At 57.9% G+C, this 16,148-nt stretch overlaps 1 protein-coding gene across 1 annotated transcript; it reads left to right on the forward strand.

Annotated features, from left to right (window-relative positions):
• The first annotated feature begins 198 nt into the window (after positions 1-198).
• On the forward strand, positions 199-15,590 carry LOC119111009 (uncharacterized). The gene is made up of 7 exons (XM_037234828.1): positions 199-435; positions 884-943; positions 7,508-7,665; positions 12,804-12,933; positions 13,369-13,961; positions 14,726-15,250; positions 15,518-15,590. The coding sequence occupies exons 2-7, from the start codon at positions 893-895 to the stop codon at positions 15,588-15,590; spliced, it is 1,530 nt and encodes a 509-aa protein (XP_037090723.1). The 5' UTR covers positions 199-435; positions 884-892.
• The last annotated feature ends 558 nt before the right edge of the window (positions 15,591-16,148 follow it).

Raw genomic sequence — 16,148 nt, forward strand, 5'->3', positions numbered from 1 at the left:
GCGCTCCGAGCAGAGCCGGGATCATCGCGAGCCGTCCTCCGATGCTCCAGGTGGCGCCCTCTCGCCGGTGGGCTCGTCGTCCCGTCAACAGCGCGCCGTCGCCGCCCCGCGCCGCCTCCGATTGGCCGGCGGCGGCGGCGCCCGCGGCCCAGGTTATAAGTACGCCGGCGGACGGGCTCTGGTGTCTGTGCCGTTTGCCTCCCGTCCAGGTCGCCGGGAAGGAGCGGGCGTGGTCAGGGACGGAGCTGGGACGCAGAGGGAGCAGCGGGAGGTTCGGGACGGCAGCGCGGTCTGCAGAGTGAGGTACGCTGCCAGCGAGCGAGCAGCGTGGGGGACAGCGCCAGGACCCGCACCCAGCGCCGTCGACACCGACACCTGCCGGCTCCAGCCACCCACGGCTGGGCTGATCCCAGCGGCTCCTGGACCTCAGACTAGGTGAGGGTTAGCTCCGAATGCACCGTCGATGGCGGGATGGCTCCATATAGCAGCTGTGAGGGCACGCGGAGACGGCTGGGTTCGTGTGGGTACAGCGCCAGCGGACATGAGCGACGACAAAATGTGTTACTGTCCATTCCGTGCAGCAAGCCACGACGGGCTCAAAGACTCCAGTAAACGACACCGAGATGCAACTTAAAACGCCTGGCTGGGTGTGACCAGAACAGCCAGTGGCCTATCCCTTATGCGGTGGTGGACACACGGCATGTACCCTCGCGTGACAACGTGCCCCCCCCCCCCCCTCCCCTGAATTTAGCCGGTTCGTCCAGTGGAATTGATGTTGTTTGTGATTCCTTCTAACCAGCATCATCATCGGATGGGCTTGCTATTAGGAATTTTACCTCTATGATGTCGTATTGTGTACTTATATGCGTGTTGTGGTTTCCAGCTAAACGTCATGACGAGGCTGGGCCTGCGTTGGACACTGCTGGTGGCTGTCTTCATCAAGGTCAGTGCAAGGACATCAAATCGCCATTGAAACACTTGATAACCATGGCTGTGTCCCTGTGCAATGTCTGGTGCTTAACCTCAAAGAAATGCGATCAATGCTTTAGTTGTAGAGTACGCTTGGTATTAAATAGGTAACAGGAACCCAAGAGCATCGAAAGTTCCCTTCGCATACGTCCCAGTGTTGAGAGGTCTTTAAGAAACTTGATACCTGAATTGACGCACTATATGCCGAAAAAACAACACACAGTCGGAACAATGTAGGTACACTTTTACTGACGGGCACATGCAAGATAAAGTCATCAGACATACAGCAGAAAATACAGATGTGCGATAACGCAGCGACGACACTGTTGTACATACTTTAATTTAAAGGCGTGAAGAAGGTTCCAGACTAAGCTTTCAGGATTTAAGCACCGCTTTTTCCTTCCTGCTGTGTTCGCATCATGAAGACCCTGCTCATATAAGTCAGGGCTGGCTAATTTGCCTTTGCCCAGGGTGCTTACATCAAGGAGAAGTGTGCATTGCTCGGTCCCAGTCGAGAACAACGCATGACAAGTGTCTGAGCGGCTGTTTCACACGCGAGATCTGAGGCCGCGTGGTAAACGTCTCCCGGCAATGTAATTGTGTGACTCACGTGTGAAAGTGAAGTGTTTTCTAAACTCAAATTGGTTGTAATTTTCAAGGCAACGTCATTCGAGTTCAGCGAGGCGGGAAAGTTTTGAATCACGGAGATTAACGTATTCTTCCGTTTTGAGACTTTCTCGCTTACCACGTTTTTCGTAAAGCACACGTTTTCCTAAAATGCAAGTTCACCCCATTTAACCGCGTGGAAATTTTCGCCCAAAATTGGCATGGCAACGGTGGTGTACGGCCCGGCAGGCGGTACACCAATAGCATTGCGGTACTTCAAGTACGCACTAGTGCTGGCATTTAATGTCAACTGAGCCACTTTGTAAGCAAAAGGACTGACCGGAGGAAACAACCGGGATTACTCTTAGCAGCCTTTTTCTAACCCATCCATATTGGTAGTCAACCATTTCAGTGATATAAGTGCCACGGTGACCGAAATGCCATTTGTAAGCGTGTGTTCCAGCGCTTGCTTGTTACCGCTAACTGGATATCAACTTAAACAGTGCAGTGCGTCGTGTAGAAAACTTGGAAAACGCTCTACGCTTATGTGCGTACCTAAGCTGAATTATAGCGCATCCAGGCGCACAGTTTCGGTAGTCCAATAATTGTTGTGAGAAAGAAATCAGCGGCGCGGGCAATTGACGCGTGGTGATGCAGCACGTGTTTACGCTGTCAGACGAACCACCGGCAACACATGCACACACACATACACACACACAAACAGATACACAGACACGCGGTGGCGGCGACACCATGCGGAAAAGCGGCAGTGCCGGGGGCACATTGTCATGGATGGTTAAATGTTGCAAACAACCTGCATTTGGGAACAGATTCAATCGTGCCATATGTTACAATGTAGCTGGAAGCACAGCAGAAAGCTCACTAAAAAAGCAAGAAAAACAGCGAGCACCTTTGCGTTGTCGCTGTTGTTTTTAGAAAACTTGATGTTTGCCCCTACCACGCATTGTACGAATACAACGCTCATGCCTGCTCGCAGCCCAGGGTGCAGGAAAGATACCCTTCTCAACTCAAAGAAGGTGACGCCCGGATCAGCACAACCGGTACCGAAATGTGCGTTACGTTCACTAAGGGAGCGCGGCAGGCGGCACAGAACGCGCCACGCTCTGCCGTGGGCAGGGGACAGGCGCACCGCGCTCTGTCGTGGGCAGGGGACAGACGCACCGCGCTCTGTCGTGGGCAGCGGACAGACGCACCGCGCTCCGCCGTGGGCAGGGGCAGACGCGCCACGCTCTGCCGTGGGCAGGGACAGACGCGCCGCACTCTGTCGTGGGCAGCGGACAGACGCACCGCGCTCCGCCGTGGGCAGCGGACAGACGCACCGCGCTCCGCCGTGGGCAGGGACAGACGCGCCGCACTCTGCCGTGGGCAGGGACAGACGCACTGCTGTCATCAGCGTCTGCAACGGCGGTTTCCCTCCGACCATTAGCAGCGCGGCGCACATGTGCAGGGCGTCTGCCTGCGCTGACACATGGCGGCGAGCATGCCCGGGGACAAGTGAAACCGCTCCAGACCGGCCATATGCTCCCGTTCCACTCTCGGTTTCGGACGTTTCCCCGGTCCGGGCGGGTGTCATCGCAGCGCGTGCGGCCAGTGCGAGCGTTTCGCTCGGCGGGGCGCGACGCCAAATGGAACGAACATCTGCAGTTACTCAGCCGTTAGGTAACGGCCCGTAATCGGGTAATATTGGTCAGGTGGGTGGGAATCTGCACTGGATGGCTGACCAGTACCTGAATTACAGATGGTGTGGCCTTGTGTGATGATCTGATAACATGAGTTATGTAATTCACACTCTTCAAAGAAACCGAAACTGATAAAAATTATCGCCCAGTTCATCACTCATAGCCTGTTGAGTCAGGCACTCAGCTGCCACTGGACGTGACACTTTGAGCTTGGCATTCTTAATTTTCTCAAGGCATATATACATACATATATATATATATATATATATATATATATATATATATATATATGCAAGTTCCATTTGTCATTGTGTATCTCACAGCCAGAATCTTGAGGTTCTCATCCTCTTACCTTAATAATCGTGTTCTACAGCCTATCTTTGTTCCATCCCATAATTATCCAGAACGAGCCATTTTCGCAGCGGTCTGCAGAGCTGCCGTGATGAGGTTATCGCCATCGTAGTCTATGGTTTGCCCATAGGATCTGTGACAAAAGTTTAAACTTTGGACCAGTATCCCAGAATTAGGAGCGCATATGTCGCGCGTGTCCACACAAATGACCAAAAACAATTAATCTGAGGTCAAATCCCCCCAAAACGTCATTCACCTGAAGACATGTGACTGTCAGCCGACCCGTGATAGAGCATTGTGCTGAGTAGCTCTCTCCTCTTCGTTAACATGTACCGAGTTGATTCCTGGGCCGCCAAGAAGGGTATCTATATCGCTAGTTGAAGAACTGCACCAGCGCAACAATTGCATCGTTGTTTGCCAATGTAGAGGAACGTTCCAAAGCAATTCTATAAGTTTCACCCGTGATTAAAATGTTAACTTAAGCAACGCGCATGCCGACACCGAATGCTTTTCATTATAATGCCGAGATGCTTACAGTGGGGGCGTTCCATAGATCTCACCACAAGGTGGTTACCGAGGGAGCAGTTTGTTATTGCTGTCTTTTTTCAGCAGCTGGTACGCATGCGCTGGGATCGGGGGTCATTTTTCCACAGGATCCGATTGGCCCACGGTATTTCGCCTGATTGCCTTGACCTGAACAGCATCGTAGCGTCTGGAGCAATGCGTGACATAACTGGAGCAAACTGTATTCTGCGGCACTCGTTATTTGCACCTGGTCCTGGAAACCCGCGCCAGGGACGCAGAGCGCGCCATTTTCGCAACGGAAGCGCGGGCTAACACCATCGAGAGTGAATCCGATTTCTTAACACCCTCGACAGCGCTGCTGCTCCGGAAACTACAGATGTTGTCCACTAGCGAATCCCGGAAAGTGAAAGCGTGGGGCTGACAACAGAGTCACGGACCGTGTCGTTCCGCCGGCTACCGAGCCGGGCGCGGGATGCGTCACTATTATGGCGCGACCACGGACCGGGACGGCGCCACAAATGCTCGGCTCGGACGCCTCCGAGGCGGGCAGTGGTCACGCGGCGCGGTGGCGCCGTCTGGATGGCGTGCCCGTGTTATCGTTCTCCGGTCCATGTCAGCAAGCCTGGAGACGGCGGGTTGGCGGGCATTGGACGGTGGGCTGACGCTGATAGCTGATAGTAAAACGATGAACGGATTTAAGTTCTTTATGGGATGTGGGGATGGGCCCCGAGTTAGATGCATTCGTCCAGTGCTAGGAAAAGGGTGAGTGGTGATCTGAACTGTCGTAATCAGGTTTTTAAGTGTGGAACTACGGCGGGAACTCCTGCAGATTTGAGCGAGAAGCGCCGCAGTCCACAACACTTGAGACATTCTAAGGCAATCTTTTTGCCATCGGTGTATTCATGACTCCCTGAGGGCAAATCGAACCGTGAGGTCCTCCTCCCCGAAGCAAACAGCAAAACTCAGTTCCATAAGTCGTTTGGTTTTTTGTAACTCTTATTCTAATCGGGGCCATATACGCGATTGGTATGTCCGGAGAAGTGTTTTGCTCCGTGATTGTGTTCGGGCAATACATATTAAATCACAGAATAGATCTGTCGCTATCTCACGCGTGCGTAAACACCCCTTGCCGGTAGAGACATCACCCTTTCATTTGGCTGCTATGGCATATATTCAGGCTCATCGCAAATATGATGCATGACAGTGCATGTGGCGACATCCTCTCGCAGCCAGCGTCTGCTTGTGGCGCTGCCTGCAAGGTTGCAGTTCTTGAATTGCAGACAAGCTCTGGCTACATGCACTGGCCGCCCGATGACCCCCTCATATTCCCACGGGATAAATTTTCCCGCGGTTGAAAGCACCCGTCCTGATGCCACGCAATTATTTGCGTCCCACCACTGGAGTCAAGAAAGGAAACATGGCTGATATGTTTTTATTAATGTTTAAGCCGGGCAACATCGCAGGTTAAGGAAATGGATCGAATAACGCTTCAGCGACAAAAGTGACGCATTCTTCTCTACTTGAAGTGATTCAGGCCCACAATTAGAGTAATTTTTCACCGTCAAGTAGCCATCAGAAGCGATTTGCTTCCTTCATAAATTTCATCACCGCAGGTATTTTCGTTTATCGTCCAGAGTGAAAACGGCCTAGCATCTGCCCGGCGCTCTCCGTCACTAACGATGTTTGAACTGCAGTTGATTACGACCAAATTCGAGTGGTGAGATTCACAGCTGTTTGGTCGAGCCATGGCTCTGAAAGATGATCTGACTCCATCATTAGTTTCACTGTAAGCCAAATGGGAATTCAAAACGGCGCGGCCCGGACCGCCACTAATCCGCCTGCTCCATACGTCTACTTTATAGGATTCACCTGGAGTGGGGGATCACTGCGTTGCGTGCAGAATGCGGTGCCATTCTCTAGGACAGGCATTGCCAACCGGGGAAAGCTCCCAATGAGGGGAGTACAAGTGCATCAGGGAGGGGATGCGACGTAGCTGAATCATGTCTGAATCAAGACAGATAACCGTACGGCTGTCGCACATTCACAGACTGAATGGTAATGCATGAATGGATCACGTGCACTGTCACGCGCTTTATGAATTGAGCCGAGAATGTCTGCGTGGTGTGACTAAAACAGGGCAATGTTTCCACCGACATACAGGGCTGCAAACGCGAGCAAGATGTCGAAAGCTCAATTCTATGTTTTGATTTGTGTTTCACTAATATAATCGCCGTGTAGAAAACCTTTACTGAACCTGTCTGCTGCATTACATGAACCTGTTTCCCAACAAGAAGTAGGAAAACGCATGGTCTATGCTGAATTTATCAGATTTTGATAACAATACTTGTTAATAACGTTGTCAGTTTTTAACCTTACAGATTTGTATGTTTCATACTACAATTGCTTGTCTGCGTCTCACCACCTTTGTTCCAACAATATTACTTCTGCTGGTCTGCTTCCATTCAATGATGCGCGGACATCTGGTACAGGCAGTAGGGGACAAACCCTTGCCAACCTGAGACCGCCCACCGGCGGCCTCTGCTCACGGGCAGTGAGGGACGAACCCTCGCCAACTGAGACCGCTCGCCGGCGGCATCTGACACAGGCAGTGAGGGGCGAGCCCTCGCCAACCGAGACCGCTCGCCGGCGGCATCTGACACGGGCAGTGAGGGACGACCCTCGTCAGACCGAGACCGCTCACCGGCGGCATCTGCCAAAGGCAGTGAGGGACGAACCCTCGCCAACTGAGACCTGCTCGCCGGCGGCATCTGACACGGGCAGTGAGGGACGAACCCTCGCCAACCGAGACCGCTCACCGGCGGCATCTGGCAAAGGCAGTGAGGGACGAGCCCTCGCCAACATGAGACTGCTCGCCCGGCGGTATCTGACAGGGCGGTGAGGGGCGAACCCTCGCCAACCGAGACCGCTCGCCGGCGGCAGATTTCCCTTTCTTCGAGGGCGGCCCTGCTGACAGGGCGCAGTCGACAGCCGGTGGAGCGCCAGAGGAAAACGGCGCGCCCGGCGGGGCGGCCGGCGGCCGGCCACGCCCGCACCCGATCCGCCAGCCATCCCTCACACATCTGCCAGCGGTGACACGGGCGTCTCCCCTGAGTGGCTCCTCCCCAACCGCCCCGGCCAGCAGCAGGGGCGGGGAGGGAGAGAGTGACAGGAGTGCCGGGAGAGAGCGGGGCAGACACAAGGAGCGGGAGAGCGCCTGTCTGGAACAGGCACACGTTACGTCACAAGGAGAACAAACACGGTAGAGGGAGAAGACAGAGCGCAGAGATGATCTAACTGACTGCTATGTTAAGCTGTCGGAGTCAGGCGGGGTGGTGACGGCGCCGCCGGGCCGGCAGGCGGTGGCGGCGCAGCGCGCCGACGACCAGAGCGGACCAACCGTGACGGACATCGACGTCCAGTGCGAGCGAACCGGCATGCGCGTGGAGATTCAGTTCTCGGAGCGGTTCGACGGCATCATCTTCAGCAAAGGCCACTTCGCCGACCCCAGCTGCAGGTGAGGTCTGCCGGCAGGTGTTACGGATGTAAATGTCACTGTGTTGACGGTGAGGCATAGACATGGGCCAATGCAGGGTGCGAGGTGTACGTTTCAGTTCCACAGCTTGTCGCTCTCAAGTTACCTCAAAGGCATCGTCAGTTTGCTGCTCACTGTTTAAGACGGTATTTTATAACAGTTATAGCTGGGACTCGACATCGCTCACGCGCCGCGAGCTTACTGCATACATCTATCATGCTCTGCATCGTGTTTGTAGTCGTGTAGCAGTGTTTTGCGTGGATAACGGATGTGCATGCAGCGTGCTATAACTGATATGGCTTCGTTTAGTCCGTCCTGTGCTGGGGACTGGGCTACGCTCGTGACTAACCACTGGCCAGACCGACACGGACCCAGACGACAGGCCCGGCTACGCTCTCAGATACGCTAACACGGCCGCAAGGTGCGACTGCCGCTTGGACGTCAAAAGGGACGACGGTGACGGCCGCCGATGGTACCTCACGACGACTGGTGGGCCTGTCGCGTCACCGGTGACCTGACCTGACCTGACCTGACCGCACCAATGCCCGCGGCGGGACCGCAGTATGACGCAGAACACGGACAAATGCAGGGTCGGAAATGGTAGCCGTATCTTAGGGATATCTAAACATTTTTGGCGATAAACCTGAAAAGCTTTTTTCCTTGCTGCATGGTATATTTAGTTAGGTTGTCATTTCTGAAACCCCTGGGACAGCATCACCGGGTCACCTGGTCACGGTAAGAAATGGCAGCGGGTAAGCAAGGTCCGACCCATACCCGTCAGATTTTGGGTCTTTATCAGTCAAGAGGCTGGAAATATTGCTGGAATAATAAGTCATCAGTGTTTTCTACAACAGGTCGAAGCGATCTTCGGGATAAACTTAATAGCTATGCGTGATAGAGCAAGCTGCATAATGCTTTGACCAGATTTGTGATTAATCCCGTTTTTGAGGCATGCGCTCACAGCGCATGGAGTAGATTTTGACTCTGACTCCAAGAGCACAGCCACAGCTTTGAGCTGACTACGACTCTGTCTAAGGGAGATGTCCCTCAACTCCGCTGTTGATTACGGTGGGACCAGTTGCGGGAATAATGGTTTGGAGCCAAGCCGTGGACGTGACCGTGAGATTGGCGGCGGCTGAAAGCTGGGCCATGGGCTGTGTAATGGTCGATAGACAACATTCGTTTTGACAGCACAAGAATACAAAACGATATATGTATATATATATATATATATATATATATATATATATATATATATATATATATATATATATGTATATATATATATAGTTAATATGAATATATATATACATGCAAATCAAAAGTATATACAAATATATAAATAAGATATAGATATATAAAAGTAAAATATATATGTACAGTTTATCTTTGGAGTTCATGACTCACAACAATGTTTAAAAGAGAGTGATTCCAACTTAACTCGTCGAAAATTTGACTGATTTCCACTCCGCCTGCGGTCAAGCACAGGTCCAGTTTCGACAGCGCCAGTTCCGCACGTTATTTTGAGCACCAATCGCAATTATCGGGGTGAGGAGTAAACCCTCGGCTCCCCGAAATCGCGCCGTACGACAGCTTTCTGTTGTCACCAACCACGGCCAGTGCTGAAGAAACCGAAATCGCTGAGCCTTTCAGAAGGTGTAACAGATAAACGGCGATTCGTTGGGAACATGTGGCCACTGTGCTTGCCAGACGGAGCCAGCCTGTCCTCACCCTGTTCTCCATCACGAACATCCGATCCCAGCACCGCATGAAACGGTCCCTATAGTTCCCCAATATGCTCGAGTCACGATCGAATGCTCTCAGCATGTCGAAAATACTCACTGAGCACGGAGTGAAAACTACACTTTCCGCCGAATTTGTCCCCGATCGCCCCTGCTTTGAGTCACATTCACGGTCTCGCAGACTTTCACACACGACGGTGCCGGACCTCCTAACCTCGCATCAATTGCTGTCAAGAAACGGCATTCAGACAACCATCCTAGGGCTACGCTCGCTAGCCACAATACGCGTCTTTGACAAACATCATGCCAGTCAGGATGCTCGTGACTTAGACCAAGCCTACGCCGCACAAAGTAGTGACAGGAATCTATCCGACAAACAACACCTCCTGACAACAACCATTCGAGCCCAATGACACCCGACACGGCCGACGGCCACCGACGCCAATCCCGCCGACCTCCGCCCTGACCTGCCCTGACCCGTCCTGACCCCGGCTCTCGTTTGGCAGGTACGCGCGCGGCGCGGGCGGCGGCTCGCGCCTGCTGACCTTCACCGTGCCAATGGCAAGCTGCGGCACGCTGGTGCAGGACGGCACCGTCTTCAGCAACACGATCGTGCTGCAGAACGACGCGACCATTCAGGAGGCGTGGGATGTGGCGCGCACAATCACCTGCGACTGGCAGCAGGCGCAGATGCGCAAGACGGTCACCTTCTCGCCGCTGCCCGTGGCCGGCATGAAGGCTGAGGAGGTCCGCTTCGCCGCCAACGAGTCGGTCAGCTGCGGCATGGACGTGCAAGGTGGGCCGCTGGCCTGACTCGGCCGGCGTCACGGAGACGGTGCGTGTGGGCGCCGACCTCTCGCTGCTCATGTTCGCCGAGGACCCCGATGGCCGGCTGGACCTGCGCGTTGGCGAGTGCCGCGCCTACAGCAGCGCCGACTTCGCCTCCGCAAGCAGCGTGCAGCTGACGGACGCCGCCGGCTGCGTGCTCAAGCGCAAGCTGATGACGGAGCTGCACGTAACGCGGCGCAACATCGACGGCCGCGGCCGCGTCATCGCCTTCAGCTACATCTCCGCTTTCAAGTTCCCGGACGTGCTCGAGGTGCACTTCAGCTGCGACGTCGAGGTCTGCAAAGGCCTGTGCCCGGAGTCGTGCGTGCGGCGCGACGCGTCGGTGGCGGCGGCGTCGCAGCGGCCGGTCACTGTGCGGCCGACGCGGCGGCGGACGGTGCGGCCGACTCGCCGGCCGGCGCCGCGGCCCACCGTCAGGCGCACCGCCACCGCCGCACGCACGACAACGCGCCGCACGACGACGACCACCACCAGGGTCACGACAACGACGACGGCAACGACGACGGCGACGACGAGGGCAGCGACGACGAGGGCGGCGGCTACCGGGACGAGGCAGAGCCAGACGGTGGCCAGCGGAGGCGCGACCGTGGAGCCGCCGCGCGACTACCCCAGCTACAACAGCGGCGGTAGGGCCCAGGCCAACTACCCCAGCTACAACGACGCTACCGGCGGCGTGCTGCGCGACTACCCCAGCTACAACGCGCTGGACGAAGGCCGCGTGCGCACCGACACGATCCTCAGCCAGCTGGCCAACATCGAACTGGGCCGCCTACCGTCGCGGTCCCGGCTAGCGCCGGCCGCCGGCCGCGTCACGCCGGCAGCACGGCCGACAGCGGCCGGCGTCCTGTCCGCGGCCGCCCCGGCCGCCGTCACCAGCGCCGCCCCGCGGCCGGCCGTGCAACTGGCGCGCCGGCCGGCCGGCGGCGCCGAGCGCGCCACGCCAGATGGCGCCAAAGTGGTGCGGACGCCGTTTGGGACGGTCACGGTGCCCGCCTCGCTGCTGCCGACCGCCACGGCGGCGGTGACGGTCCGCGTGGGCGCCGCCGCAGGCAGCACGCAGAACGCGCCGGCCGCTGCCGCCGCCTCGCCGGTCACCGCCGCTTCCTCGCCGTTCGGCTGCCTCCTCCCTGACGCCCATCACATACCGGCCGTCGACGCCCGCGCCGGCGCCGGCCGCCAATTTCATCTCGTTCGAATCTGGCGCTGCCGCCGGCGCCGCCACGCGCGTCAACGAGGTCGTCACCGATCCGCCCGGCGCCACCCCCATCCCCATATTCCTCGTGCCGTCCAAGCGCACCAAGGGCCGGTTGGGGGGCCGCAAGCGGCGCCTGCGCGGCGGCCGCGGTCGCTTCAACCGCGGCCGGCGCGCGCTGCCGCCGCCGGCCGAGATCCAGCCGGTTCGGCTGTCTCGCCAGGTGTACGTGGCAACGCAGGACGAGTTGCCGACGCGGCCGCCGGCCGTCCAGCAGCCGGCCGCCGCTGTCTGTCTGTCGGTGGGCACGTTCGCGGCCAGCTTGCTGGCGCTCAGCGCCGCCGTCATGCTCGGTCTGTGCGTGGCGGCCGCCGGCTGCGCGCGCCGCCGCCGCGACCGCGTCGCGCGCCCCCTGTCGCCGCGCGAGAAACTGTACCGGCGCCGGTGATGGGACGGCAGCCGGCGAGGGAATGAGACGTGTCTTTCATAGCTGTTTGTTGGTTGCAGTTTCGGCGGGTATCGAGCGGCAAGCGTAGTGAGGTGACCTGTAGTCCACGTCAGCCAGCCTGTCATCTATCATTACGTGTGAAGACACGACTATCCTGCGCTCGTCTGCGATTTTATTCATTTTTGATTCCGTAGGCGGTGACGCGGTTTATTACGTCAAGACTCTACGATGGGTTATCATGAGCCGTTATTAACTTGAACACCGCAAACTGGCCTTCATCCAGCAGGACTTCTGATGAGGAAGGGAAACGTGTTATGTAGTATGTAAATACAACCAGTGGTAATACCTACAAACATGAAACTGTTCCCAAGCATGATAAATGCATGCCATTTCGTAGGCTTTTTAGCTTTCGGTCGCATTCATCGGTTAAACATTGCGGACGGCGAGTGCCACAACCAGGTAAGAATATGATTGTCTCCAAATCGATCCAACATATGGGCACCTATCTTGGCCCTTCCCCATCGGCTGAATAGTACCACACACGTGCATCTGTTCCCTCCTTATCGGAGCGATGAAAAGCTTTGGTGGCCTTTCCCGCTTATCGCTGTAGATGCCACCATGCGAGGTTTAGTTACTCCTTGCCTTGGAGACGGAGCATTAAACTACAATAGAGAAGCATGCAAACGGCTGCTGTTGTCAGTGTGGGCTGTAGAGTGCCGCATGCAAAACCTATCCTCTTGGAATCTAACCCCAAATGTAGATCAGACTTCACAATCAGCTTCGTAGTCACCTAATCTAGCCACTTATAACTGATCACCTGCCCCCGGCGTCAATGCAGCCTCCCAGCCCCGTTGGCCGGCCCGCTCCACTGACCAGCCCCGCCCCCCAGGTACGTGCCGTTCCAGAGCGGTGACACCAGCTACACGTTCGAGATTCCGATGACCGGCTGCGGCTCGCGGGCCATCACGGACGACGGCCGCATGGGCTTCGAGAACACCATGATTATCCAGTCGGAAGAGGTGAGTGAAATGCACGCGATACATATGCGTTTGCTGCCATCGCGTCACAGTCTGCCGCAGCCGCAGAATCCTGTGCTGTCTGATGAAGTTGTGCCCGATGTTCTGTCGGTGGATTGATTCGATTTCAAGAAAAAAATTATTACTGAGGCGTGATTCAGCCATGTCAGACGTACCTAAATGGAATAAACCCTGGAGTATGGCACCAAGGGTCTACTGAAAATTAAACTGTTGCTCATTTTATTTACACGTGTCCAGTCGCAGTACAGCTACCAGGCCCCTATTTGTGTCCACCGAATTTTTCCCGCAACGCAGTGTCGTTCAACATGCGTTATTTCATGAAGCGCATCATCGAGAGACGCTCTCATCGCCCGATACTTCGCGCACCGCCGCCGTGCGGCCGGTCGCCGCGTCACCGTTTCCTCCGCGTCCCGCCAGGTGGTGCAGGAGCAGTGGGACTCGGCGCGGCGGCTCAGCTGCGATTGGCCGGACCGGGTCGAGAAGCTGGTCACCTTCAGGCCGATCGCTGTCCAGATGCTGGATGCCACAGAGGCGCGCTTCGCTGGCGATGACGTCACCTGCTGGATGGACATCCAGCTGGGGCGCGGTCCGTTCGCAGAGTCGGTGGACGGGATCGTGCGCATCGGCGACGAGCTGACGGTGGTGCTGATGGCGCAGGCCGCCGCCGGACAGATGGACATGGCCGTCAAAAACTGCTACGCCTATGACGGCGAGAACATCAGTGACCCGCGCACCACCGTCCTGCAGCTGACCGACGACGACGGCTGCCTGCTCAAGCCCAAGCTGATGGGCTACTTCCGCAAGACGCGACAGACGGGCAGCACGGGCGCCGACATCCTCGCCTTCGCGCGCATGAACGCCTTCAAGTTCCCCGATCGCATGGACGTGTACCTGGCGTGTGAGGTCGAGTTCTGCAAGGGCCGCTGCGAGCAGGGCTGCGACAGCGACGACGCGCCGCGCGGCTTCCAGGAGGACGGCGACCGGGAGGAGGAGGACGAGGCCGAGGAGGAGCGCAGCCAGCCGCTCCGGCTGCCCGAGCCGCAGCCGGAGCCGCACAGCTTCGCGGCGCTCCGCATGAGCGGCCGCCGCCCGATGATGCCGACGCTGCCGACGCGGCGCCGCTCGACGACGACGACGCGCTCGTTGGAGCCGCCGCCGATGGGCGAGCGGCTGCCGACGCCGGCCGCGATGACGGCGCTCGACCCGCGTTAAGGAGATGATGGCGCGCGTGCGGGCCACGACCGGCGCGACCTCCTCCGATGCGACCACCGCCGGAGCCAGCAGCGGAATCCACCGCTGGGACCTCTGGAACCACCGGCGGGACTACCGGCGGAACCAACGGCCAGACCACCGGCGGAACCACTGCGGGGACCACCGCCGGGACCACCGGTGGAACCACCGGCGGGACTACCGGTGGGACCACCGGCGGGAGCAACGGCCAGACCACCGGCGGGACCACCGGCGGAACCACCGGTACCTCGGCGCCTGAGGACGTGCCGATGGACCGCACGACCGTGACGCCCGGCCACACGCTGCTGCGCCTCTCGTCCCTCCCGCCCGCTGCGTCCGCCGCGCCGGCGGCGCTGAACATGCCACCGGCCATGACGACCGCGATGCCGGCCGAGTCCGCGACTTCTCCGCGGTCCACCACGAGTCAGATGACGCTCATGTTTCCGGGCGTGACGGCGACGGCGGCGACGGTGGCGGCGGCGATGGCGGCGGCGACGATGACGCCGTCGGCGGACTCGCTGATGACGCTGATGCGCGATCCCAGCATCAAGGAGATCATGGCTGACAAGGAGTTTATGGCCGAGATGCGGCAGACCATGCGCGACCCGCAGGCGGTCGACGCGATGCTGCGGACGGGCGAGGTCACCCCCGACATGGTGGCCCTCTTCCAGATCCAGGAGGTGTGCCCCGAGGCCGGCGGTGACCCCATCTGCAGCATGATCGAAGCTATGACCGGCGCGCAGGCGTCGACGGCGTCGGCGGCCGAGACGACTACGGCGCGCGAGGCACCCGACACCCGCGGGATGACCTTCTTCGCGCCGGAGCCGCGCGCCGACGCCGGCCCGCCGCCGCCGATGGTCGGCCCCACCACGCTGCCGCAGCCGCGCTCCGTCCAGGACATCTTGGCACGGCTGCGTGAGCCGACCAGGGCGGCGCCGCGCGCCGGGCGGCCCTGCGCCATGGACGACTCCGCCTGCGCCATGGACGACATCCGAAACGAGTTCTCGACCATGCGCTCGGCGGGCAGCAGCCGCAGCCTGTTCAGCGTGTCGTACGCGCCCAGCGGCAAGTTCGGCGCGCGCCTCGGCCGACGCCAGCGCTCCAAGCGGCGCGTGACGGAGGCGCGCAGCCTGACGCTGAGTATGGCGCGTCGCTTCCGGGTCGTGTCGCCGGACGACCTGTCGTTCTCGGTGGGCGCGCAGGCGCGCCGGCAGCCGGAAGCAGCGTCCGGCACGGTCTGCTTGCCGCGGCTGGGCCTGGCGCTGGTCCTGCTGCTGCTGGTGCTTCTGCTGGTCAGCGCGCTGCTGGCCGCCGGCGGCCTGTACCTCCGCCTCAGCCGGTACCGCAACGGTGCGCGCGCCACCCGCAGCGCCGCAGAGAATATGTACTCGGAGTATGTGTATAAGTGAGGCGGGCGGGGTGAAGCCGGGGGACGGGTACGAGACGGGGACGGGTACATTCGGCACGAGACCCCGCCCGGATGTTCTCGCAGGGTCGCCTCGGTCAACACCACGGGATGGGAAGACGTCCAATGCATCTTAGAAATGCTGAGTTGGCGTGAGCTTGCTTTGTCATGTGTGTATGCTTCCGTGTAGTCGATGAGGGCAGTGCAATGATATACGCCAGTTGCGTCAACCATGCGAGGCCATCATTTATAATCAACGCGAATGCTCAGGACCACAATGTTCCAAGTACAACATCCCATCTCCCGCTCGGCGGGTAGGAGACATCGCTACGTAATGGGAGAGGTTTCTGTAGTTCAAGCCCTCCTGCCAAAACAGTGCTCTTTCATATATACAATCCGTATGACCCGTTTACGCTAGGGGAAAGCTGTTACGCTGTGTAGAGCTTCTGCGTTACGCAGAGTTTGTCGATACTCAACGAGTCACGTGCAATACATGGTGGCAATACTGTTTTGATTTTACTCCAGCATCGCATGGCAAAATCACAGTCACTTTACCACCTAG

Source organism: Pollicipes pollicipes, unplaced genomic scaffold (assembly GCF_011947565.3).
Source record: "Pollicipes pollicipes isolate AB1234 unplaced genomic scaffold, Ppol_2.1 Scaffold_7255;HRSCAF=8741_pilon_pilon_pilon, whole genome shotgun sequence".
In the NCBI taxonomy this organism is placed as follows: domain Eukaryota; kingdom Metazoa; phylum Arthropoda; class Thecostraca; order Pollicipedomorpha; family Pollicipedidae; genus Pollicipes; species Pollicipes pollicipes.